At 41.7% G+C, this 27,346-nt stretch overlaps 1 protein-coding gene across 2 annotated transcripts in view; it reads left to right on the top strand.

The window, feature by feature from the left end:
• The first annotated feature begins 865 nt into the window (after window positions 1–865).
• The window catches only part of IFT81 (intraflagellar transport 81), a 55,550-nt gene continuing 29,069 nt past the window's right edge, over window positions 866–27,346 (top strand). Inside the window, exons 1-10 of one of the 2 annotated variants that reach the window (XM_081174462.1) lie at window positions 866–1,029; window positions 1,866–2,029; window positions 3,274–3,377; window positions 9,287–9,467; window positions 10,986–11,075; window positions 12,467–12,532; window positions 12,856–12,966; window positions 13,720–13,804; window positions 20,194–20,357; window positions 25,791–25,886. In XM_081174462.1, the coding sequence (XP_081030588.1) occupies window positions 1,886–2,029; window positions 3,274–3,377; window positions 9,287–9,467; window positions 10,986–11,075; window positions 12,467–12,532; window positions 12,856–12,966; window positions 13,720–13,804; window positions 20,194–20,357; window positions 25,791–25,886 (1,041 nt within the window). In that variant the 5' untranslated portion in view covers window positions 866–1,029; window positions 1,866–1,885. Of the gene's footprint in view, window positions 1,030–1,120; window positions 1,377–1,865; window positions 2,030–3,273; window positions 3,378–9,286; window positions 9,468–10,985; window positions 11,076–12,466; window positions 12,533–12,855; window positions 12,967–13,719; window positions 13,805–20,193; window positions 20,358–25,790; window positions 25,887–27,346 lie in introns of those variants that run through there. The other variant, XM_081174463.1, reaches the window with a different exon arrangement.

The raw sequence follows: 27,346 nt of genomic DNA on the forward strand, positions 1-27,346 counted from the left end.
CCCCTCAGGGGGCAGGGAAACTTCGCCCATTCCTTTGTTTATGGAAATGACTCATGTGGGGAGGGGGAGAGGTGGTCTCCGCCAGGTGTCATGATACTCGGATTACCTGGGAAACTCCTCCTTGACTCCTCCTGTCCTTTAATAAAATCATGATGTATATATGATGTAATTCTGGGGGTGTAGTCAAGGGGATTAGTGGTTAATAAAAGTTGGGGTCTCCCATTGTTCGGGGCTTCCATCTTGCTTCACCTCGTGGACGGTGGGAGCCCTGTCGCGACAGTTTTCTTACCAAAATAAAGACCAAGCCTACTGGCTGCTGTTTTGCTCTGACTTGCCCTGGTCGGTGTCTTCCTTTGTCCAAGAGAGCCCTCGGATTTTCCGGTAACACAACTACCAGACTTTTAGAAGACATCTGAAGGCAGCCCTGTTTAGGGAAGCTTTTAATGTTTGATGTATCACAGTATTTTAATATTCTTTTGGAAGCCGCCCAGAGTGGCTTAATTATTATTATTATTATTGCAAACCTTACTGTTATTGAAGTGCTAAGCAGAAGTGGTGTTCCTACCAATTCTATTTTGACTGTGACATTTGCTGTAAACCGCCTTGAGATTTATAGCTCGAAGCAATAAATAACACCCACCCCGCTCCTTCCCCATTATTTATTACTATTATTATTATTATGGGGCGGCATTTATCGTGCAGCAGCCCGCCCCCCCGCCCTCAGCGGCGCAGACTGAGCGCCAGCCATCCGGGAGATACTACAGTAATCTCTTTCTCCCGCTTCCCGCCTCCTCCGCCGCAGCCCCCGCCTCTTTGCCCTCGGCGTTGGGGGCGTGTCTTCCCGCCGAAGGCACCTCGGTTCTTTTCCGTCCACGCTGCCGCCATTTTGGTCACGTGAGCGGAACTGCCTCCTCCTCCTCCTCCTCCTCGGCAGCAACGGTACCCTAGCAACCGTTACCAAGAGCCCCGGCACGAAGAGGCGGGGAAGAGGTGGCCATTTAGAGGGGGCGTTTCGGGCGAAGGGTTGAGGTAACGTGGGGGTGTTTGTGGGAGAAAAGAGCGGTGTGGGGAAAGACTGGCTAATCCCTTTGGAGAAGGGAGGGGGGAGGACCCGGAGGAAACGAGGCAGGGGTTGCCATGGCAACCCGCGCTTGCCCCAGTTTAGGGGAAAGGGGTGACTTGGGGGGATCGCTCTGGCATCTGGCGGGGCGAATCTCCCCCTTGAGGAAGGGGTCGGGGCGCGGTTCCTGCCTCTGGCCCCAGGAGATGGGATCTGTCACCGTTTTACTCCCTTTTGAAAGCTCAGTGCTGCAGAAGAAACGTGGAGAGACGGAGCTTGCAGCCAACACTTTGCCAAGAAAGGGAGAGGAAGAGAGGTCTGCATAACAAACAGGCTGCAGCAGAGTTGGGCCTTTCCCCCGTGGGCGGGTGAAGGGGACTCCCTGCAACGTGAATGTGAATTTTCCCTTGGTATAGTAGGCTGATTTCCATGTGTGTGCACCACTCTCGAATAGAAGTGGTGAAGTGGCTTCACCAGTGTTCATGGGCACATCCCAGCCAGAATGTGAGGGGCAGGCCCTCCAGAGAAGGGGGTTTGGTGTGGGGAAAAGTCTCCGGGGCCAGGAGAGCTAAAAGTGGGAAGAAGGTGTTTTTCTTAATGCATTTGCATCAGGGCAGTTTTTTTGTTCATCTTTCTCTCTAGAGGTAGGCTGCTGCAACACCAAATATTTCATCTGTCAAACCTACAACAGAAGCAGAATTCAACACCCCCACAACCACCCGTCTGAGGTTTTAATTTTTTAAAAATGTTTTTGCAGTGATTTTTTTTATGCAAGTTTCATGAGGCTGCTTCGTCTCTTCTGCAGATAGCTACAAGAGTGCCACTATGAGTGACCAGCTAAAATTTATTGTTGAGAAGCTCAACAAGGAGCCCTTTAAGAAGAACTTCAATTTAATCACATTTGACTCATTGGAGTCAATGCAGCTGTTACAGCTGCTAAATGATGTTCTGGGAGAGATTGACCCAAAGGTAAGGATGGAAAATTAAGATGTTGAACTACAGGTGTCAAGAAACTTGCTGATTATTAATTTGTCTCAAAGGTTTATATCCCGCCTTTATATCTAACGATCCTCAAGGTGGCTTTCAGTAAATTATAATAATACATGTATCTTAAGTTGCCAGGCTGGTGGAAGGGGCCAGACAAAGTGTGTTTCCCATTGGCTCTGCAATTCCAAGGCAACTAGCGATGCTGAGCGTTCTTTCTCCCAAGGATGGGGTAGCAAACTATCTGCAGCTGCTAATTCTCTCGCCAGTGCAATAGACGGCACTAAGTTTTTGGACCTAACTTAGTCATCTTCATTAATTTCAATGGGTTTACTCAACCAAGAGTAAACTTGGTTGAATACTACCCCAGATTCAGAACAAACCAGGATCTTGAACCAACTTCAGACTGTGGTTTAAGATCATGACCTATTCTGAAATTGCTAATCATAGTTTCCAAGAATGGGAAACTACAGTTAACTGAAGACTTCCTGGCTTACTGTAGCACACCAAGAAGGGAAGAGCGAAGGGGCACTTTTCCTGTTTCAGCTTATTAAACAGATTTGATTGCCAATGGCCTGTTTATTCCAGCATTCTTTTCACTTAGTGGCAAACAGATTCCTATAGAAAGCCCCCAAACAGAACTTGGGTACACTAGCTGTTTCTCTCTTGTGTTCTCCTGCAACTGATGCTTGGAGGCACACCACCTCTGATACTAGAAGTAATATAGGTATCATTATAGCTTTATCCTCCATGAATTTGTCTAATCCCCTTGAAGAGCCATCCAGGTTGGTGGCCACCACTACATCTTGTTGCTGGATATGGCGCTCTGATTTGACCTGCCTTCTGTTTCTAGGCGTGACTGACCAGTCCCCCATGATATCACCAAGATCCCCCAATAGCTTCCAGAACAACATTGCATTGAAATGCTTACCTTTTAAAAATGTATGCAGCCACAAATTAATGGATAAACACTCTGGGCACATAAAAAATGAAAAGGTCAGAGCCAGCCTGCCTGCCTGAAACTTGGGGAGGGGGAATTGAGTTGCAAAGGTTCATGGCATGGAAGATGATAATGGCCTGGATGAAAGCTGCCTAGTTATATGTGCAACACCTCACTTAGGAGTTTCAACAGTTCACTAATCGTTAATTAAAATCCATTCTTCTTTGCTTTACTTGTGAAATGAAGCTTGTCTTGTTTATTATGCCTTGGTTATTTTAAAAATTTTCAGCAAGTTGTTGACATTAGAGAAGAGCTTCCAGAGCAGACGGCTAAACGGATGTTGAGCCTTCTTGGCATTCTTAAATATAAACCTCCAGGAGGCACCAGTGACTTGTAAGTATTTATGTCCTGTTGATAGTTGTACAGTACAGCCACTGTTGAAGCTATCTGAACCTGTAAAAAGACATAGAATTAACATACAATCAGTTCATCTTGTCACTTACAGGAGCATCTTATTGTTAACCTAGATGTCATGCCTTATAGCTCTGATTTGGTTGCCTATTTGTACTAAATGTATTTCTTATCATCCAATCCTTGAGACATCTCCACTTTAAGAGTGAATGTGTTTCAGGGAGTACTGTCAATTGCTTAAAAGTTAGGTATAAAGTTGAATTTAGAGTAGTCCACACTGAATGTGGAGTCCCTGAAGGTGTGCTTTCTGTTAACCTTCCAGAGGCTGCAAGCTTATACACATCTATGAGAAAATATGTCTAGTTGCCTTTCAAATATTTGTGATATGTTGTAACTTGCTTTTTGTTGCTGTATTCCTTGTTTATTCAGTAGTGTCTTTTCCTGCTACTGGGCACTAGAGGGTGCTATTGCATTAATGTTTATTGTGTGTCAGGTCCCCTATCCTGTAGGTTTACATTCTAAAATAGAAAATGCAGATTCAAATGAGCAAGGAAAATATAGTGCTCCCTAGTATAATCTTACTAAATGCCAGCTTACATCTATGTGTGGGACAAATGGCTTGCCTTTGGCAGCCTGTCAGATGATGGATCTGGTGCAGAGGCCTTCTTTTCACATTTGTATGATTCCAGGGGAACGACAATATCAGACTCATTCATGGTGTGGCCATTTGATACAAAAAGCAGGTCCCAACACTCATGGATGTGACTACGATGCATTTAGATTACAATTTGGTGGCTGCCGCTCAGAGCTTGATTGTATGTGTCCCATGACAGGCAAAGGTGATGGAGGAGGATAGGGCTTTGAGAAGGGGGCAGTAAGGACTAAACACTGGTAGCACAGAAACAAAGCTGCTTTGCAGGAAATGTAGAATTTTTTCAGAGAAGGTGGGTGGTGGCTGAGGTGATGTGCGTGTGACTTTGTGTGGAATGGACTAAGATGGGAGAAGTAATCAAGGCAGAAATGGACTTGGGATAGGGTCAGAAGCAAGCTGGGCCAAATTAATAGGAGCCTAGAAGAGGCCAGACGGAAGAGTTGGAAAGGCTTGACCTCAAGTGGCCTGCAGTTTCCCTGAACATGCCGCAGACCAACCCATAATACTTACTCTTTACTACACGTTCTTATGCACCTCTTTCCTTATTATCCATTTTATTTTTATCCTGCTTTTATGAAATTGCTCTTTCTAGTTTGTGTGTGTGTGTGTTTTATTTTTACTTAAGCTGCCCTGCTAATGGATTGGAGAGCAAAATATAAAATTTAATAAATGAATCCTTCCCTGGTATTCTTATTTCCTTTTCACGGTTTAATAAAATTTGAAATTCTGCAAATTTTGAAATCTATAAACTAAAAAGTTTATCGTTCTGGTTAAGAAAATTTGTGGAGGTTTGTTCTTACCACTGTTGTGTAATTGCAGATTTTATTTGAGCAGTACTAAAGGTAAAGGTAAAGGAGCAGTATTATAGAAGGTTAAAAGCCCACGTCTAAGCATTTTACTCTGAATTAAGTCTTGCGATGGTCAGTGGTGCATGCTTCCAAGAGCTTGCATTGAAGATAGTTTGGAACTTACAGTTACTGTAGAATGCTGCTACTTGGTTGCAGAGTGATATGCCAATTCAGAGTTTTGTTCTGCCCTGGCTGAGTTATTAACTCCTGGGCCCAGTTTAAGGTCTTGTCATTGACTTATAAAACGCTAATGGCTCAGGGCCCGTATACTTGACAGAGCACCTCTTATGTTGATGGACAACGCCCAAGGAACAGGGTAAAGGACCCCTGGACGGCCCAGTCGAATTCGACTATGTGGTACAGTGTTCATCTTCTCAAAGTTTGCTTTGTAGGTCCTGTGGCCAGTATGACTAAACCACTTCTGGTGCACAGAACACCATGACAAGTGTCAGAACGCATGGAAACCTATGCATCTACTCACACTGGTATGCTAGGTTGCCAGGAGCTGGGACAGAGCAAAGGGAGCTCACCCCGTTGTACAGATTCAAACTGCCAACCTTAAGATTGGCAAGCCAACGAGGCTTGGTGGTGCCACCCACAGTGCCACCCACATCCCAGCCCAAGGAACAGTGACCTTGTAAAGGTGTCCTCTCACCCTTTCTCTGGAGGTTCCTAAGTCTTCATAATTGCTTCAGTTTCTCCAATTCTTGAATGAGATTTTTTTTTTGCTTGAGGATTGTTTAGCTGGATTTGATCTCATAAGTACAGTCTACGGAAATTTTAACTTCCTGCTGTTGTAAGGTTTTCAGTGATTTTATGGTTTTATTTTGCTGTTATATACTTTGTGTTTCATGTTATATACTTTTGGTTTGTTGTATATTTTAAATGTGAACTACTTTGTGGTTCCAAATAAATAGTAGTACAGTCGTACCTAGTTTCTCGAACGGAATCCGTTCCGGAAGTCCGTTTGACTTCCGAAAACATTTGTAAACCAAGGTGCGGCTTCCGATTGGCTGCAGGAACTTCCTGCACTCAATCGGAAGCTGTGGAAACCACGTTGGACGTTCGGGTTCCAAAGAACTTTCACAAACTGGAACACTCACTTCTGGGTTTGAGGCATTCGGAAGCCAAAACATTTGAGTCTCAAGGCGAACCAAGGTACGACTGTATATAAATTGATTTGAAGAAACAAACAAATGTGATTTAGGATTGCAGTCAGACATAATTTCTCAAATTTCTGATTAATGAGGCACACTCCTTTTCTGAATTAAAAACAAGGATGCCCTAAACACTTATACCTGTTAACAGTGCTGGAGCACATTAGTTACATGCAGAAGACCTTAGGTTCAGCTCCTGGTATCATCAGATAGCATGAGGAAAATTCTCAGGGATGATTCACAGCCTGGCCGGCACTTTCTTGATCTCCTGCCCTCAGGCAGAAGGTATAGCAGCATGATTAGTCACACCAACAGGGTAAAGAACAGCTTCTGTCCATGGGCTGTTAGGCTGCTGAATGAAAAGATAACAACAGGGCAACTGACTTTCGGGTTTGGTGGGTGTGCGTCAGTAAACGAGGGGAATTAAGACTAAGGGAGCTGAGTGGTGGGTGCTCGTTTAATCTCACTGTATACAAGTTGTGCAAGTGACAATAAAGTATTTCAATTTCAGTTTCAATCTTCTCCTGAGAAAGCCACTGCCTGTTAGAATAGACAGTACTGGGCAAGGTGGATGAATAACAGGGCCTAATGTAAGTTAGCTTCCTATGTGCTCTCATAGAGAAAGGCCACACTTCTGTGTGTCTGCTGAGTCACTGCTTTAGCATGACTCTTTAATGGAAGGAGGCCAGCCCAGAGCAGCAACTTGTGCAGAGAGGCATCAGCCTGCTTTAAAGGCAGAAAATTCTATTGCATCTTTGCTCTCACAGTGATTGAATTATCCAGAGCAGTGACTCATGCAGAGACACAGTAGGCAGCCACAACCATGGGCATGTATTTCAAGGATGACTAGAGTTCAGGCTTGTTGGATCTATTTTGTCTTTTACTGGAAGCCTAAGATCTAGCAACTACTAGAGTCAGGTGGGGAAGATTTGTAGCACCCTGCTTGTGGTTAACGCTTAGCTGGAATGAAATATTCAACGCAGCAACAGAGAAATTAAAATAATAATTTATTTGTCAGACAAATAAATGAGAGGCACAGTGGTATATGGTTACCAAGCTCTGGCCTGGCCTCCTGCCATTATGGCCAGCATTTATATTCCCTTAATCCAGCCCCCTTTGCTCCTCCTGTGGCTGCCTCTGTTCAATCAGCCTGGTTGAAATTTCTATTGGTTGTTTGCTATAACCAATCTTAAAAGATACACCCATATCCTCCTGTCCTTATATGGAACACAAAGAGCTATATATTGTTACATCTATAAATGACAAATAAGCAGTAATATATCTTACATGTGTCTCAACAAGAAATCTTAATTACCAGCTCACCTCTTGCCCTCCTTGCCCTATTGCCTTCTAAAACAAATGGTTAATCTTAAATTTTTATCTTAAACATATGTCAAGGATCTTGAGTTTCACATCAACATTGAAAGATCTCCTTCATTTGAAGGTTTCTAAACAAATGTCTGACAACTAATATATCAGGACTGCTTGGATGGCGTCTCTTGTCTGGCAGGGGGGCTAGACTGGTGGCTGACTTAATTTCAAAATACAACTCTTACAACTATATGAAATAAGAATCTAGCATTTGTTAAATCCTTTGCATAATTACATCTATGCCAATACACTTAATACACAACACAGGTAGCCTCTTAAAAGGAATAAGGTCTTTGTAAAGTAGAAAAGGGAACTCAGTAAAAAAAGCAGTTTCAAAAGAAGCCTCTTCCCCTGTTTACACTCCCCCCCTTCTCCAGCCAGTTGCTTTCTTTTCCATGTGCTCTTGGCCTTTTGTCCTGTGGCTCAAGTTTAACGGTTTTATTTTACTATTTACCCATTCCTAATTATGTTGGGTCTATGTAACCTTGCTCTTCACCCTGTAATTCCAGCTTTTACGACTTTGAGAATTGTTTTCTGCTATAAATCAAGGGGCCCCCTTGTCTAGGAGGAAAACATTGCCAGTGTTTTCTTAAGCAGCTGGTCTGCCTGGCATGAAACATTTGAAAATCTAAGCCCATTTAATTTAGGAACCTGATCAAGATATAAGCCAATATAAGCCTTGATTAAAAATGCAGTCTATATTCAGATGCCTCAGATTCACAGTTAGTACTGAAGCACTGGCTTCTTCTGAGCACATTCTGAGCTTAGGAACATGTTTTCAGTACCAGAACTGAGTTCATGCTCCTTTCACACAAAAGCACACTTCTGGCTATCGCAAGCTTTCTTAATTCAAGCAATATAATTTAGGGCAGTGGGGTGAGTCATTTTGCGCTGCTTTGTTAAATTATTGGCATGAGTTTCTGACTCCCAATCTGTTGCAAATTGCTCTGAGATCTAGCAGATGATCACATTCTGCCTTCTGGTGTACTTGGGACTTAGGCCTTTTTTTGTTTCCCTCACAGCTTGGGAATGATTCAGTTAAGAGAAAGATCTGTGATCTACACTGTCCCTTGACTATGCAGGGTACTCAATGGCTGTAGGGAAACCACTGTCTTTCAGCTTATCTCTCACAAACACAACCTTTAAATTGAATGTCAGGAGCCACAGCGCTCTGGTGACTCTGTTGCATGCCTGGCAAAAGTAAACACAGCTGGTCTGGAAGTGACGTGGTACCCACGTCCATTCACAGCTGGGTTCAAAAGCTCCAGCTGAGATGAGGGGCTGGGGAGAAGTGACATCAGCCATGTAAAAGGCCCACAGAGGCAAGCACTGTCGTCCAAATGCTTGTTTTGACCTTCTGAAGTCTTAAATGATTGGGGGGCAGAATACCTGAAGTACCCACCTGCTTTCTTAGGTAAACAAATGAGGAACTGTTTTATATCCCCCTCCCCAATTACTTAGGCAAGATAGGTGAGCATATGACTCAGGGTCTTTTGGGTTATGGTGACAAGACTGTGGACTCAGGGTCTTTTGGGTTATGGTGACAAGACTTGGTCAATTTTTGCCTTTCGGTTGCAGCTGTGGAATATTATCACATTGATGCTGCTACTTTTTAATGTGGTTTATCTTTTTGGGGGGGGGCAGGATTCTTTTGTTTCCAGTGCTGTTGCTGTTTTTTATTTGCCTACATTTGCAGGTTGTAAAATGCTTTGAACATTATAAAAAGAGCCAAGTAAATGTTAATATTAATTCTTCATCTTCTACTAAGCACTCAAGGGTGGGGTGGGGGGCTGCTGCTTATGTTTGCTTCAGACTTCTTTTCTCTCAGTAGAGCTTGATGTCACTGTTATTGTTATGATTCAGGAGTACGTTCCGCCAGGGTTTAGTCATTGGAAGTAAGCCTGTCATTCATCCGGTCTTGCACTGGCTGCTTCAACGGACAAATGAGCTGAAGAAAAGAGCCTATCTTGCACGGTTCCTAATCAAAGTAGACGTGCCAGCAGAGTTCCTTCAAGATGATGTTGTGTCAGATACCAATAGACAGGTAGCATTTGCAACACATTTCTTATCCAGATTGTATTTCTGTAATAATGTTGGTTAAAACCGTGGCAGGTTTCCTTCAATGGGTATAAACCTTATATGCACTGGGAGAATCATGCAAAAAGCATATTAATGAAAGCCTTTAAGGCTGGTCAAATACAGAAAGCCAGGATAACCTGTATATAATCTGGAATTGTTTAATTATCAAGTGCTCAGAGGCATCTGCTTGGATGAGAGAGCAACTAGTAAGCCTCTCTCATGGGATGCTGCCTTCCACCCCCAAATGCTACCTGATGCATTTGCTGCTCTCAAGAGGGGTCAGTGAGCTTTGGTTGTCCCCAGATCACTGAAGCTTCACCTGTATAGTGTGTTTCTGGGTAGAAAGTTTGGAAAATGGCAGCAGAAATAGTGCACGGCTTTGGTGTTTCCTCAAGTCTGTGCGCATACCAGGTAAAGCAGGAAAAATTGCTCTTGCCTTGCATGGAAGTTAAAGCAAACATTTTCCCCCATTGATAATATCCAATTGTATAATTAAAACTAAGCAAACACTGCCTTTAGAGCAGGGAATGCAGCTTGTATATTTATTCAGTGTGTGCCACTCCTAATTTGTATAAAGATACAGCTCCACAGTTTCCATTATGTAAAATGTTTCCAATACTCCCCTGGCTTCTCCAAAATAGAAACTATAATAATACACCACACTTAAAACAATACGTGAGATTTTTTTAAACGCTGCTAAAAATGAAGAGATTTTGCTGATAATATTTGGTTATTTATTTGTGTAATATTTTATGTTATGACCTGAGATAAATTATTTAAGCTACATATCATTACAAATATTGTGTGTGTCTGTGTGTGTCTTCATTTTCTGCTAGAGTTTCTTACATACAGAACAAACATGGCTTACACACAGTTTCTGGGCCCAGAATTAAGCTACATTAATTCTGATGGTTATGACCTGCCCACTGGTCTGCTCACCTGAAGTTAGAGGAAGGACCCTTTGCTCACAGTTTTGATCATGTGAATGTACCTTATTTCATTTTTTCAATAAAAGCTCAGTCTGGGGAATCTGCCCAGGGGCACCAATAAAAACCTTAGCAGGCCCTGGGTTAGCAACTCCTGTTATGATTAAATGAACTCTTGACACTGCACTGTTAACATCAATCCTAGTCTTCCTAGAAAGAATTTTATGGGGCAAAATGTGCAGTTACCTTCTAGGAGATATCTGTGAATGAGCGTGTGATGTGGTCACCTTGTGTATTTTTCCTGGTACTGAGGAATGCTCCCTGTTGTTATTAGACAGCAACATTATCAGAGAGTATGTTTGTATAATCAGTATTGTGTGATTTCCACAATCAGGACATAGCGGACTTCTGTTGTTCAGAGCAGTTGTCCCTCTAATTTTGTGTTATACTATGTTCTCCCTAGTATTCTCTCAGAACTGTATATGTGTCCACTGGTCCAAACAGCTTGGCAAACCCTGAGTCATATCATTTGTTTTAGAAGTTTACTCTTTTTGCAGTATGAAGAGCTGATGGAAGCATTCAAAAACCTTCATAAAGAATGTGAACACCTGAAGACATCTGGTTTCTCAACTGCAGAAATACGAAGGGTAAAAAAGAGAGAGATATTGCAGATACTGTATATTTTTAGCTGTGCTTTTGATTTTTAGATCAACTATTGTACCAGCCACTATTTTGATTAAATTGATTGTATTGATCTTTTAGCATGGCACCCTGTGCTTTGGAATTCCCTGTTTGTTACCATTAGGCAGACACACTCACTATATTATTTAAACACCTGATGAAAACTTTGTTTTGCTTTGTTACAAAAGCCTATCCATACACATAACTTAGCCTTTGTTTTTGAATTTTGTTTATTTTATCTGGGTATTATTGGCAATTATTTTGATTAAATGGCCTATTATACATTTTCTAAATAAAATAAATGCATAATTTAGCCTTACAAGCATGTCTACAAATGTTGCTGCCTGCAGAAGAGGGTGACTGATTTTTTCTTCTTGACTATTTTGTGGCTGTCTCTCAAAGCAGGTAATAAGAGTGAGACTCAGTAAAATATAGCTGATACAGCAGTTGTCACTTGTCTTTCTCCCATTAGTGCTTACTACTAAGAGCATTTCTTAAGTCTTCCCTGTCACAGGTAGCTCATTCAAGAGGTTCAACTACTTTTCACCGAAACTGCTAAGCTAGCCTAATCTAACCCCCTGTAAATGCTCTTGAAAAACATCATTTGAAAGGCAATATATACATTGATAAGGGACGCGGGTGGCGCTTTGGGTAAAACCCTCAGCGCCTAGGGCTTGCCGATCGAAAGGTCGGTGGTTCGAATCCCTGCGGTGGGGTGCGCTCCCGTTGCTCGGTGCCAGCGCCTGCCAGCCTAGCAGTTTGAAAGCACCCCCGGGTGCAAGTAGATAAATAGGGACCGCTTACTGGCGGGAAGGTAAACGGCGTTTCCGTGTGCTGCGCTGGCTCGCCAGATGCAGCTTTGTCACGCTGGCCACGTGACCCGGAAGCGTCTCCGGACAGCGCTGGCCCCTGGCCTCTTAAGTGAGATGGGTGCACAACCCTAGAGTCTGTCAAGACTGGCCCGTACGGGCAGGGGTACCTTTATATACATTGATTAATAAATAAAATGTAGCTAACCAAAAAAGCATCCAAAGAGACCTAGTCACCTTATGTTCAAAGCATTTATTTTTTTTAAGGGTATTGAGATTCTTTGTGTTGAATGACTTGAGGCAGTTTGATCTTTTTTCTTCTTTGAAGCACTAACAAATTCTATAGGATCTGAAGAGTACCTCTTTGAATATGTTGATTTGACTTTGATTAACCTGTACAAAACTAAGAGGTAATGTAATTAAAATCCTGAGCATAAGTATTCAGTTACATGAATATTATGACAGAGTCTTCTCTTAGTTCCAGGTGTGTAGAAAAATAACTGATTCTGGTGTGTGTGTCATATTTTTTCTGTGTTGACGCTTTCTAGGATATCACTGCTATGGAAGAGGAGAAGGATCAGCTGATGAAGAGAGTAGAGCGTCTTAAGAAGCGGGTAAGTGAGAGAAGCAGAGCTGTGGCATTTGGATGTCATCATCCTTGGCTTGCAAGTTGGACTGGGGAATGCAAACAAGGATTAAGACTAACATCTTGCACGCCTTGGGAAGGAATCAAATGGCTAAGGGAGGAAAGAGAATCTTCCCCTCAGGCAGCAGTCCAAATTTTTTAAAGGCCTTGAGTCCAACACTTCAGTGTGAGCTCCAAGAAGTGTTGCGTATGGGGAGGAAGTGTGGTGTGAATCTGTGAGACACCTGATCACCCTAATTGATTTCTCAGCTATGTAGCAGTTAACTTGCTTTGCTTATCCGTTTACCGTAGGTGGAGACAGTGCAGAATCATCAGCGGATGCTTGAAATGGCAAGGCAGCTTCGAGTGGAGAAGGAGAGAGAGGAATCTCTCTCCCAGCAGAAGCAAGAACAGAAAAATCAGGTATCTGTGCAAAAGCATGCCACTTAAATTAAGGGTGTTTTTTCCCCAATAAAATAAAACCTACTAATTTTTGTAAATAAAATTGCATTTGGCTTTTTTTAAAAAATGCCAATATTGTCATTGGATGATGACACTCCTCGTTTACAGAAGTTTAAAATCTAGTCTTTGTATGAATTTCTATTTAGATTATGGAGAAATTGGGGGTGTCATGGCTGTAAATCCATGTATGCTTCTGGATACCAAATGCTGGGGACAAAAATCAGGGAAGATTGTTGCTTTGATGTCACTGCTTGTGAACTTCCAGAGGTATCTAGCTGGGCATAGTTTGAAAACAGGATGCTGGGCTAGATGGACAAGTTTCTAAAATGGTCTTCAAAATTTAACTCTTTGGTGCAGTGATAATTGGAACATGATACATTCATCTGATGGTGATGTAGTCATCTGTTGACCTTTCCAATAGACATTTCTAGCTGCATTCTTGGCCAATGTGGGCCAAAGGTTTACCAGGCCCACCAAGCAATTCCTGCTCAATGGTACAGCTGGTTGTAGCACTGTCTTGCCAGATCTGCCATCATAATGCTTTCTAATTACTTCCTTTTAAAGGCTGAGGGAAGGGGTATATTGTGTGCATTCCCAGCCTATTCAGTAGGGTTTGCATAGATGTTTCCTCCCTTTTTGCAAATTGTTATTGTGTATTTTTGTGTACGTTTCCAAAGATTAAGTTTATTAATAGACCTGTGCATATTTTCTAAGCTTTTTCATGCAGAGCAGAGGCTGCAAAGAGTCCAACTCCAGCTAAAGGATATGCGTCATGCAGCAGTAGATTCAAAGCCAGAAAGTAAGTAGGAGTTCTAAAATGTTTTTTCCCCTCCTTGTCTGCTGCCAAAAACCTAGGATAGACTTTTTAAAAGTTAAGAAAGATAAAATTTATACCCTCCTGAGTTTACATTTTCATATTAAAGGTTTGGCTTGATGTAAGTGTACAGATTTTTGAAGATCTGAATATTGCAGATAAGATCTGAACATGACTATATTCATGACTGATGAGCTTTTCATTGCCGCTGTTAATAATTTTATACTAACCTTTTGATCCTCACTTTATAAATGAAGCCAAAATGTGGGCAACTATATCTGTTGCCCTGTTCAGGGAAGTTTTTAATGTGTGACATTTTAATGTATTTTTAATCTTTGTTGGAAGCCGCCCAGAGTGGCTGGGGAGGCCCAACCAGATGGGCGGGGTACAAATAATAACTTATTATTGTTGTTGTTGTTGTTGTTGTTGTTGGCGGGGTACAAATAATAACATTATTATTGTTGTTGTTGTTGTTGTTGTTGTTATATGTTGGGTAACTAAACCTGTTCATATTTTTCTGTTTTTACCCTGGTCTCTGTCTTTCCAGAGTGGCAAAACCATAATAGTTCCATGTACTTTGATGGCTCTGCTGTAGAGGGAGGGATGGGACAACAGGGGCCTCTCCATTGGCTCTGCTCAGAGTCAACTGCCTCCCCTACCCAAACTTTCTGTTTAAGTCAGTCATTAATAAGGACTTTGTAATTTTATGGATTGGTGCATGAGATTGCTTGTTTTTCCTCCTCCGTCCCCATACATTTCCCCTTTTATGTCATGTGTTAACTTGTGGGCTGTATCTTTCTTGTATCTATTATTGTTTTAATTGCTCTTATGTAAGTTGCTCTGGGAACATTTTTGATGGAGGGGCAGTGGAATGCTTCTAGTAAAATAAATAACTGAATTGTAATAAGCAGCTAGAAAATACCAGATATAATCTCTGGCATTATAAGGGATGGTAAGACTTTGGATTTCTATATATACTTATCTTCTCTTAACTCCCAGAAGCATAGCTGTCAACCTTCCCTTTTTTTTGCGGGAAATTCCCTTATTTCAGCACCGTTTTCCGCTGCTATCCTGGATTGTTAGATATCCCGTAGACTGTGCCCAGGACAGGTGAGGCTGCTGATCCCTTATTTTCGAGGCTTCTGATCCCTTATTTTCAAATCCGAAAGTTGACAGCTATGCCCAGAAGGACCCTATTCTGTAATAATACAATGCAGTGGTGCCTTGCAGAGCCACTGTGAAGCACTGAAGAAGTTGTAATGGAGCCAGAACTTCCCACTATTTATCCTGGCCCTTGAGCTGTAGGGAGGCCAGTGCAAGAGAATACATCTGGTTTTTTGAATGAGTGGGTGCCAGAGTGTATTGTGCAGGATACAATTTATGTTTAAGGCTAGCTGGTCCTGCAGGTAGGACTTCAGTTTCAATCAATAAGCCCTCTTTGACCACAGCTATATCAGACTGCCTGCTTATCCTTATCAATGTCTGTCTGAGAGTTGAAGATTTAGTATTTTCATCCTCAACTAATTCTGCTCACTTTCCCCCTTCCCTATCGGATTGTGGTGTTTTTTTATGCAGGAGCAAGAGGAGGACACTCTAATGTTTGCTCTTGACTGAGCACTCACATTGAAATGCCATGTAAATTCCTAGCCAGTACCACTTTGATCACATTTTTGCTGTTTCATAGTAAGCGAGAGAGAGGTTTATTTTAAGGAAAAGCTTTAAGTCCTAGTTTTCAGGCACTCCTCCTGATGACATCAGTGTGCAATTAATAAGAGAAGCCTAAAGCCCTGCCAGAACATTTTGCCATTAAGAGTTATTAGTAGCTTTCAAAAAACAAAAAACAAAACCCAACAACTTCAAGTACATCAGCTGAAAGATGACGTATTGTACGATTTTAAAAGTTAAGTACTGAGTGCCATCTGTTCCTCCTCGGTTTATATGAGGCCTGCCATCCTCTGCATAGTTTCTCAACTGTAAGTTGTGCTGAGATAAATGGGTCTTTCCTGCAAGTAATTGATGATAAAAATGTACTGTCATTAAGTTGAATACCAGTTGGTTATGATCCACCTAAAGTTAAGCATTTTAAACTCTCATTGACTTCTGAATGCTGTGAGGTGGTTTCTGGTTAGTGTGACTGGCCTGCTGTCGAGGCCCTGATCTCACAGTGGAGTGGTGAGATAGAACGAGCCACACACATGACTGCTCTTAAATGATTGCTGCCAGGCATTGTGGAGTCCAAATGGCAATTTTGTTTTTCTGGGGGAGCTCTGGGCAATGAAACAGGCAGGAGGACAGCTGGAGTAAAACCTGGTGTAAGTCTCAGGGTAGTAACAACTGAACGCAAGTGAGAACACAGAATTGACCCTACCATATAGCGTTGATGGCAGCAAAGACAACTTACTTCTTGGTCATTGAAGAAGTGTAGCATGCAGGAAAGGGTCAACTCCTCCTGGAGGTATAGTCAGCACTGACTGATAGATCAGGTGGTGGTGGCCAGCTGAAAGGGGAAGGAATCTCCCACCAACTGTCAGCCTTGACTCTACCTCTAGTGAGACTTGGAATCCCACCTTTGCCTCCTGGCGTGCATGCAGTTCTGCCTAAGTTCCATTTGAAATTAAAGACCTTTCAGTGCATTTCATACTTTTTGGATTCCCCCCCCCCCCGAGCTATGTTGTTACTCCTTTACCGCTAACGTAGTGACGTGCTGTTGTTGGCAGTAGGGTTTGCGCACACTGCTAGACTCTGGATCTCAGAAGACAAGTGTGCCTTGAGCTCTGCTGCTTGCAATTTTGTTTGAAGATATGCATTTAGCCCGTGTATTGGGAAAGCCGCTGAAATTTCTAGCTGAGGCAAGTTGATTAGTCAGGTCTAGTCAGGTAAGTTTTCTATTTCCCCATGTCTGAACAAGCCACTAATTCACTCTTCCAGAACCTCTCTTATAACCATAAAAAATTTGAACGGAAAACATGATGAATCACTATTAACAGCTTTTCACATATGTCACTGGCAAAAATGGAACTCAAATAAGCTTAAGGCCCTGAGCCAAGCACACTATACAGCTTTCGTGCATAAAGAGTCTAAAAGAAAATGTTTTTTTAGAAAAATAAAAAGCTTTTGAAGTGGATAATGGAAAGACCTAAAGTGCTCTCTATTATTTTCCCTTTGGCTTGAGAGTTTGTGAAAGGCAATGTTTTCAGAAAAAGTTCAATTAAGCTGCCAAAATGAGAGAGAGAGAAAAAGAACTAGGTAATTCCTTTCCCTATGTGACTAATTCCACAGAGTTTGAGAACATTTTACTCTATGTAAAACATCCAAAGTAGGCTAGGCATCTGTTGTTCTTTGTGTGCACTTAACCAGTTAGTTTTCATGTTTTACCTTGTGTCTCTGGTTTCTGGCATCAGTGGAAGCTTTAGAATAACCTTCAACCTGGCACCCTCTGCATGTTTTGGACAACTCCCTTGAGCCCCAGTTGTAACCCAAAATATCCAGAGGGTACCAGGTTGAAAAAGGCTGCTTCAGAGCAGACATATCAGCGTTTACTTTAGAAGCCTTTTAAAAAAGAGATGTTTCTAATAGTATGTTGTATATATTCTGCACTCTAATATCTGTTGGAGAGATCTGTTGTAACCATATCTCATGTTTTCCTTATATGAAAGTTACAAATGCCTTTTTTTTAATTCATTCATCTCCCCACCTTCATTACATTTATATTCACTTTTCTATTTGAAATCATATCGTCATTAAAATACTGAAAGGCTAAAACACAGCAGCTATGAACCAATTCAGCATAAAAGGGAACAATATTTAAAACAATGACCAGGAGTTACAATTAATCCACCAACAGCTATCGAAAGGAATGCTAATAAAATTGATGTCCTTTGCTTCCTGGAAAAGATTGAGCTAAGCAAACATCACTTGGAAGCATATTCCATAAACTTAATGCCACAAAAGAGAATGCCGTGTGTGTGTGTGTGTGTGTTTTCACTTGGCAAGTTAACACTTTCCCCCTGCCTGTGAAAGCACACCTTTAACCAGCTTTAAAACAGGAAATTTGCAAAAGACCACTGCTTTAAGGCAAGCTCCTTTTATATTTATTGCTCAAAATCTATTTTGGAAAGTTGTTTGTTCTCTATGCATTTGGACACCTCTTAAGATATTGTAACCAAATTTCGCCTGCTTGTTCCTGAGATCAAGGAGCAGGGGTTTCTTTTCTATGTTTGGATACAATTGGATGCCATTTTGAATTCAAGATGGCAGCCTGAACCTTCAAAAATGGACTGATGTTGGGGGTTCTTAACATTCCTGAACAATCCTGTGTACACAGCTGCTAGTTTAAAATATTTCTGTGCTGCCCTTCAGTTTACCAAAACTCCCATGTGGTCCGACCAGCATCATCAAAACAATATCATGCCTGTTTTTAGAAGCAGAGAACAGTCTGTGCTCAAATTGAGAATCATCTTTGCACATTTAGAATATTCCTAACATAGAAAAGAATACCAATTGGATATTCCAGAACTTAGGCATCCAATAAGCTTAAGATTAGAGCATGAACGAGGGAGATTGTACATTGAGCTATCTGAGTATAGTATTCCCAGGAATGACACCAATTTCAATTTAATGAATTTTCGCATGAGAGTCTGTATGTGACAGCCCAATTTGTAGCCTGATTCTCAAGATCTTCCATTCACACAAGCCTGGGTGATGTTAGAGGAACTTGAGTTGTCAGTTGTCAGGGCTCCCATCTCAAATGCTATGACAGAGGCTGTTATGTGCAAGTAAGAAAGCTTTATTCAAGGGCTTACAATGATACAGGTCAGGTTACAGGTACATACGTGGTTAGGGAGTTCGAGAACAGCAGCAGGAGTCCAAGAATGGACAAGCAGCCGTGGCCCTCCACCAGCTTTTAAAGCTGAGAGGTGGTGCACTCACGAAATTCTCCCTATGAGAGTGGGGGCACTTGGAAGCAAGTGCTTTTGTGAGGGGCATGGGTCTATTTCCAACAATGAAGGTGGCTCCAAGTTCCTGGTGATGGGACAGAGGTCAGTCTCTCTGGCAACGGCTGCTGCTGCTCAGCTTCCCTCCCTTGCTAGTCCTTTCATGCTGTAAAGGGAACCGTCCCACTGTGTGGATGGGACAAAGACAGGGAGCCAACAGGACTGCCTCTGTTTCCCCAGCTCTGAAGGCAAAGGAATGGGAGCCCTCTTAGGACAGCACCCTCCTCCTGCTCGCCTTCCTCACCTGTCACTCCCAGCCCCAGGGCAGACGGTATTGAGGGGTTCACAAGAGCAGTGTGCCTTGAGGACCATGCCTATACTCAGTATTGCCAGTGAACCTGAACATTGTAGCCCTGTTCTGAATAGATTCCTGGTAGGATTGCTCCAACCTTTTCCCTGTGACATGCCTGCTCCACCCTGTCTGCATTTCATACATTCAGCTTAGACTTTGCATAGTGGTTTACACATAGAGAGGACCTATGTGACTGATGTATACACCGTAAAATCTTGGACATTCTCATGATAGTCTTTTTCTTCTGAATTTTGAGTTGGTGTGACATACTTGATTAATTTATTACAGCATTTCTCAACTATACAATGAGAAGGAGTGACCTACTGTTAAAACCTAAAATATAACCCTTCATACCACCCCTGCAAATATTAAGAAATTCATAACCAAATCACAAGGTGGCAAGAATTCAGGCCTGCCTGGAAGAGAGGATTTGTCTAGCTTACTAAGTTATATGCTACTAGGTTGTGTTTTCATCCATAGGCAGTGTAAATTGCAGCTCAGGAGACTTCTTGTTTGCAGCAGTGTTGCATCCTTTTCTGTTGCCTGGGACATGTGTGTGTGCTGGGCAGGGGCAGAGCACAGAGGGTCAATAGAACCTGCTGCGCCAGGCCAGCCAACGCTGCCAAGTGCATGCACACAGGGTGCAAAGGGCTCGTGGAGCCCACACATCAGCTCAGCTCTGGCCACTGGAGCCAAGCAGGGCTGTGTTGTTCTCCTGCCTGCCCGCGCAGGAGGAGCCCGGCCGGCCAATGTAGCACTTGTTGGGCAAATCCCCCCTGACGCTAGCCAGAGGGCCAGGGGCACTGCAGCCAGGCCAGGCTGAGACCCAGAGAACCCCAGTGTCAGGCAGGATGGGATGGGGATCCTTGCATGGGGGCACCTAGTTCGCACCCCCTAAAAATTGTGCGCCTGGGGCTATGGCACCCCTTCCTCCCACTATGCCCCTGCTTGTTTGTTGGTACAGAAATAAATGTATTTGACTGTTAAATAGTTTTGCTTAGATTACAGCTATTACAGCATGAGACCAAACTGACCTTCTCATTACTTCATTTAGGTATGTGTTGATATTGTTTGTTTTGGTTTTCCAGGCTTAATGAAGAGACTGGAAGAGGAGACAAAGTTCAATACATATTTGGTCTCTGAAAAATTTCCTAGAGAACTGGAAATAAAGAAACAGTCGCTGTACTTCTTGCAGAAAGTAGCTGCAGAGCCAGCAATGGGCCAGTCTGATCTCAACGAACTTGAAACCAAAGTATGTTGACAGGGAGAAAGTTCAGTTCCCATGTTTAAGGGCTCAAAAACATCTGACAAATTCATTTTAAAAGCAGCTATTTCTTTGTGCCTCTTACTCGCTCCACTCTTCTGGTGGTTGGTCTATAACAGCGATGTCCAACTCCCAAGAGTCTGTGATCTACTCCCACTCTAAAAATACTGGCAGTGATCTACCCATTGGATTGATCAAAGTTGTTGAGCTTTTGGGGGGAGGAAGACTGGTATATAACATGGGACACCTATTTGCACTCTGCTGGCTGCTGGGTTGTAAGAGACAAGAGCACAAGGAACCGTGTTCACTGCAGGAGTTTCCACCATGAACATTTGAAGGTTATTGTGTCATAGTAGTTGGGGGGAGGGCAGCTTGTAAATAACCTGTATGGCATCTTTAATAAGAGGGCATTATAGTACTGCATGCCCCATCTGAGGCAAACAGATTATGTTTTGGGAGTGGGCTGAATGTAATTGAACCATAATGTAAAAATGTATGTGACCAGACTCAGCGTGCTTTCTGCTGGCCTGTTGTCAGATTTTTGTTATCCCTCACTACATCCATCAATAATTTGTTCTCTGCTTTAAATCATAAGGAAATTGTTTTAACTTTTTTCAAGAAGCTCCAAGGTGCTCACTAAAATACACATACAGATTATTACTCAAAGCTTATTAGGAAATTATATTACTCATTTTGCATTTCAAAAGGTCATTTCTTCACAGCCTTATGTGTTAGAGTAATGTCCTCTCAGAACTTGCAGGAAAATGGAGAAATAGGCTCCATATATTTCTGCAATAATTTGAATGCTGAGTTGATTGGCATTCACATTGAAGTAATAACGTACACGGTCCTTTTTTTGTTTTAGATACTAACATTATGACTAATTTGGCATAAAATTTAGCATAGCAATTTTCCTTCTTATTGCAGCATTTGAAATGTTGAAACCTAGAGCTTGTTAAGGCTTGATAATTGACTGCAATACCTCGGGTTAAGAACTTAATTCGTTCTGGAGGTCTGTTCTTAACCTGAAACTGTTGTTAACCTAAGGTACCACTTTAGCTAATCAGGCCTCCTGCTGCCGCCGCCGCGCGATTTCTGTTCTCATCCTGAAAAAAAGTTCTTAACCCGAGGTACTATCTCTGGATTAGCGGAGTCTGTAACCTGAAGCGTCTGTAACCCGAGGTACCACTGTACCGTTTCTTCTGTGTTTGGGGAAAATCTAAGAATAGGTAAAACAGAATACAAGATTTTCACATAGATGATCTCGAATAAGCTCCAGATATGCTCTGACATTGATCAGAGATGTAGTAAGGGAGCTAGGAAGCACCCTGCACATAGACACAACCCAAATTAGCCCTGTGAGTGAACAAATCCTTCTCTTTTTTTTATTAGGTTCACTGGGATTTCCCTTCCTTTTGCAGGTGTGCTGAACTTGTGGTGTGAAAGAGCATAACTGCTCAAAGATTTTAAAAAGTAGTGAATTCAGTATTCTGATAGTTTTTGAGGTTTTCAGAGAATCACTAGACAATTATAAAACATCTATAACGTTGCTGTTAAGGCTTCAGTTATGAGCTAAACTGACGGCCTCAGAACATCAAAATTGAGTTGGGATTAAATTCAAGCTATTTTTGTTGGTTGCAAAAAACTCAATACTTTCAGTGGGACTTAAAGCACAATCCTACGTTCAACTAAGTTCAAGGGGGCTTACTCCCTGGCAAGTGGAGAGAGGACTGTCGCCTTAAGTCACAACTTATTCTGACTAGATTGGAATCCACAGCATTCGGTGTTCCTCAAACTATCAAATATATTTTAAAAATAGAAATTAGACTTTGAAATCTAAAAATATGCGAGCCCACCTTTTGGAACCTCATTTTTAAAAGGCTGAAATTGAATATGCACCACAATCAGAGATTTTGTGAGCATCAAGGCACTCATAAAGTTCCTGCATTTGTGCGCTTACATATTGGTCTGCTCCCTCCACCTCTCGCAAGGGGTGTGGCAGGCAGAGATCTGTGTGTTTGTGTTCCTTTCTCCAATTGCACACCTTCAAGAATAGATTAGTTTTTGCACCCACACAAGGTGAGACTGGCTGTGCTTTGATCTCCCTCTATCAATTTCAAATTCATTGGACTTTGGCTTACCCCAAGTTTGGGAAACCCTGATCTAGGGCATCCCATATACCAGAGTGCTTAGTTGCTTAATCATTCCACATTTTTAAAATAATTTTTCATTAATAACAGTCCAATGCAGGCCACATTAATACAATACCAAATCATAATACAGTCAAAAGAGCCATTTAGTCAGTTCCGAATTAAACATTTTTGGATGACTTTGCGTGTTCAGTTTATCAGAAGTTGATGTTATTCCTTCGTCCTGCTCCAATTCTCTTAATTAGTCCAAATACAACAGTTCTGATCTTAATCCTTTATTTTAGCAGCCACTGGTGTGATGACTTTTGTTCATATTTAACAAATCCATATCCATTAACTTGCAAAGGGAATTTATATCCTGTAGCTTTCTGTGTGAAATATTTGTTTACATTTGTCCTTTCCTTCATGTTGTAATCAATCAGTCCTCTTCAACATTACTCCTCCTTCAAGGACTCAATTATCATTACGCCACAGCTTCTCCATTTTGCTTTTTCAAAACTGAAAGTATTTCGGTGTCCAGCCGTGACTCCTGGCAGACTTCCAGCATTGTCTTCTTTGATCCTTTCTGATTGTCTAACAAGTTGGTGTTTCACCAAAACCATTATAAATCAAAGTTAGAGCCCTCTTTAGAAGGTAATGTCACAAATCATTACAGTATTTTACAGTCTATTCTTTCAAGTACTCCGTAAAGAAAATTATAAAGTTCTTGTTGAATCCCTCTTGCATTCCATTTATAGTTGTAATCCATTAATAATTTCATTCCATTAGTAATTAATTCTTCTTAATTGAAGGCTTGCTGGATCATAAAACAACAAATATAACGTAAAAAGAACAAAGGCTCCCCTTCACTTACATAGCAATCCAGTTATGAGGAAATCCTCTCCAGTTCAAAACCTTGGTACTCAGTGGCTGATTCATTTAGTAGGTTATCTTGTCTCCTTCATCCAGAACATGCCTGTTTCTTAAATCCAAATTCAGATCCATCTTAAAAAACAGAAGTACCTCTGCTCATGGCGACTACGTTTGAGAGTTTCCAATATGTGCAGTGCTATGCACTCAACGTCCCTGCGCCCGCATTCCATCGGAGCGAGAGGCAGTAATTGGACAATCCATGGAAGTACTCCCCCCTAACGGGGGGAGGGGCTTGCAAAGCTAATTACTTTCAGATTATCCTTAATTAGCTGCATAGCTAGCACCCACTATTGTGGGACCCGCTGTTCGCCATGGCGGCAGCACCAGAAGTCAGTCATTCCACATTTATGTCCTGCTGATAATTTTGCAAACATAAGAGCCCCAACATACCCGAAGGTTTCAGGGCTATTCACAGAACAAAGTCAAAATATAAAACCACAAAATATATAATCAAAATAAAACAGCTCAATAACCCCCCATATATAATTATACAAATATAATTATTATATATGTATTATATGTAATATATGTAGAAATGCAGGATATAAATTGAAATCAGAGAGAGAGAAAAGATCCCTGCTGGATCAACTCAGGGCTTTATCTTGTCCAGCATCTTTGTTTCCCACAGTGGCCAGCAAGATGCCTCTGGGAAGCCCACAAGGAGGGCATGAAGGCCATAGCAGTAGGAACACTTATGTGACTCATGGTAACAGATCCCCTGTCAGGCCTTGATTTAATGTATACTATTGTTGTGTATGGCACTTCAAGGACTCTCTTGCAACAGAACTGCCTATGCACCAAGTGAATGTCCAGGAATAGACTTCTGGGGGTTATCCCAGGATACCTCTGGGCTTCCTGGACATTATCCCAGGGCATCCATTTTATATTCATGAACTGGAGCTGCAAATGTCCCTTTCACACAATGTCTTCATTCATGAAACTCCAAAAGAATACAAAGTCCTTAGCAATTGTATATTAACTCAAAGTCTTTTGTGAGTTCATTCCAAATAAGTTTCCCCCATCTTCCCACAACTTTGGGTGAAATAATTGAATGCATTTGTGGGTATAATGGCCCAGTTTGCACATCACGTCAAGCTGTAATTAAACTAAACTAGTGCATCCTGCTGAAACTGCAGATACTTTGCTTCTTCCCTGCTTCTGCAACTGCCATGAAACAATCTGCAGTCTGGCTTGTTTTGTTGTTTGAACAGGGGCTCATGGTTTGTGTTTTTCTCCAAACAAGCCAAGGTTTGTTCTTTGCTTGGGGGATGCAAACTACAGCTCAGCTTCAGATAATGCAACAGAAGGAATGCGGGAATAGTGAAGCACCCACGATTTCAGCTGTTAACTGTGGTTTAACGTGATGTGCAAACCAGGCCAACAGAATTCTATACTCGCTCTACACTGATATTGGAAGGGGAAAATAAGCACCTCCTATATGAGGATGTTGATATTTAGAAATATTTCAGGTGCAAAGCCATGAGCCTCTGAGAGAACTCGTTTCCAAGGTCTGATATGGTCTCAAAATCTTGGGACATTCCTGCAATACGGCAGCTTTCAGAGGGATAGCCATGGTCTTTGTTTTGCAGCAAAACCAGCAAGGAGCCTTGTAGCACCTTAAAGCCCAAAGATATGTTTGAGTTGAAGGAGCTACAAGACTCTTTGTCGAATAGCAGTGTGCCAAAAGTGAACAAACAGGTATTGGGGAGTTTTTGCTATTTGCATCCAAACTAGCTGCCCAAAGCAGCAGCCTAGTGAGTGAGAGTGAAATGGAGTAGCTCTGTCCTTGCTCTGATTTCTTTTATTTTAACAAGTGTCTTGATTTATATCCAGCCATCCCACAGGGTTCAGGGCAGATTACAGAAATGGGCTGTGAAAGAGGAGCATCTGTGTCTTTTCAAAGCACAGTTAAATTGCAAGAAATTGTTCTGGGGAAAGAAAGAGGCTGGAATTTTAGACGTTTAGTCTGGTTATTAATCGTGACTGAAAAGTTCACAGAGAGAAACACTTTGCAGAATGGGTCCACCAGTCTCTCTGCTTTTTGGCTCAGAGAGTTTGCTGGCTAATAAGGAATTTAAGCTTTTGGACTGGGAGGCTGAAGGGAACGGTGATATTTAAATAAATAAGGAGTAATTGCTAACGACATGTTTCCAGACACCCTGTGTGGTTTTGGAAAAGTCCTGGAGCTGCTTTTTAAAAAATTAGATCTGATACTGTGCTTGAATCCCTTATTGACGTTTGAAGCAATTTCTGGAAGTCTCTTCTGTTGCAGAGCAATAAAAATGACATAATTTTGCATTGGCCGTGAAAACCTTTTCTCAGATGACAAGCGTTCTTCGTGTTTTAATCTACATTTCAGATAAATGAGGTCAACATACAAATCAATCAGTTGATTGAGAAGCGGATGATGAAATATGAACCAATTGATAGTAAATTTTCAATGTATCGACAACAGGTGAGAACAGAGTCTTCTCTAAAGAGAAATGTTATTTTGAAAAATCATGTATTTGTTATTTATTGCATTTATACGCAGCCCTTCATCTTAAGGTCTCAGGGTGGTTCACTTGCCTTATCATGAGCAGCCAATTGCCTGTGAGACTTTGAATTTTGCTTATATTTTGATTTACAAATTTGATGATCAACCCATCTATATAATGTGAGACAGCTCCAAAGTCAGTGGTCAAAATGTTGAGTTGGGTACATTAAAAAGGTAGGCTCTCTGGTTGCGAATGTGACCTGCAGCACCTTGTTTAAGTGAGTGATGTGTTACAAGGTTAAGAATGCTACATAATGTGCTGGTACAAGAGACCAGCTGGCTCCTAATATAAAGTGCTGACGTCCCTTGGATGAGCCATTCCAGGAATTCAGAGCGCTTCCCTTGGTCAATAACATATGGCAGACTCCTCTCAGCTCCACAGGGCACTGTCGTCGGCTTCACAAGATCACCCCATATGTTTTTAACACAATTTGTCACCATGGGCCTAGTTTGGAGAAGGGAAAGGCATGGATACCGTAGAGGCTGAATCACCAAGGATAGGCTATAGAAAGCTTTTTAATCCGGTGAGTGGAGGCTGTTCTCAAAAACTGCCTACACTATTGCTGTATAATCCATGTTTTAAATAAGAAAAAACAGCAGGCTTGTGTTTAATTTTTAGAACTCTGTAACATAATCCAAAGCTGTATGTTTGAAGTGCAGCCTCTTGGTTCTTGCGATAGTATAGAAATGCTTTGGAAAGCATTATTCTGTTGAAAGGAACACTCAAAATGCTGCATAAAAGGAAATAATGGATTGTGCTGTTTTAAAAATTATTATATTTATCCCAAGGAGGCCTGAATGAAATAAAAGCATTCCTCTTTCATTATATTATCTGTCCCCACTTAAATTAGATTCTGTATTTCCCCCGTCTGCATGATGACCTCATAGAGTCCTGCTAATGGGTGGTGGGTGGTGGGTGGGGGCATAGATCAGTAGGAGAGTGCATGGTTTGCATGCAGAAGGTCCCAGGTTCAATCCCTGACATTTCCAGTTAAATGCTGCAAGCTGCCTTGTGCAATTGTGTAAAGACTGGATGGAAATGTTTTAGATAAATAAATGATCTTAGGTAACGGGTGCAAAAGACCTCTGGAAACTGTTGTCCATCAGAATGCTAATGCATGGTGAAATATTAATGTGTTGTGCTCTTAAAATTGCCACTCCTACCATTTTCAGGAACTTTGTTCTTATATTTGTCTGATGGAGAAATGGTGTGAGAATCTCTAAATTAAAACTACAACAGTTCAAAATAATAATACAATGTGTATCCCTCTGGCTATAATACCCACACTTCTAGACTATATGATTCAGATTTAAAAATGTGACTGTTTTCAATGTCTCAAGCAACATTTGTTTCTATTTTAGAAGTCTTATCAAATATG

The sequence above is a fragment of the Podarcis bocagei genome, assembly GCF_964188305.1.
Source record: "Podarcis bocagei genome assembly, chromosome: 16".
In the NCBI taxonomy this organism is placed as follows: Eukaryota; Metazoa; Chordata; class Lepidosauria; order Squamata; family Lacertidae; genus Podarcis; species Podarcis bocagei.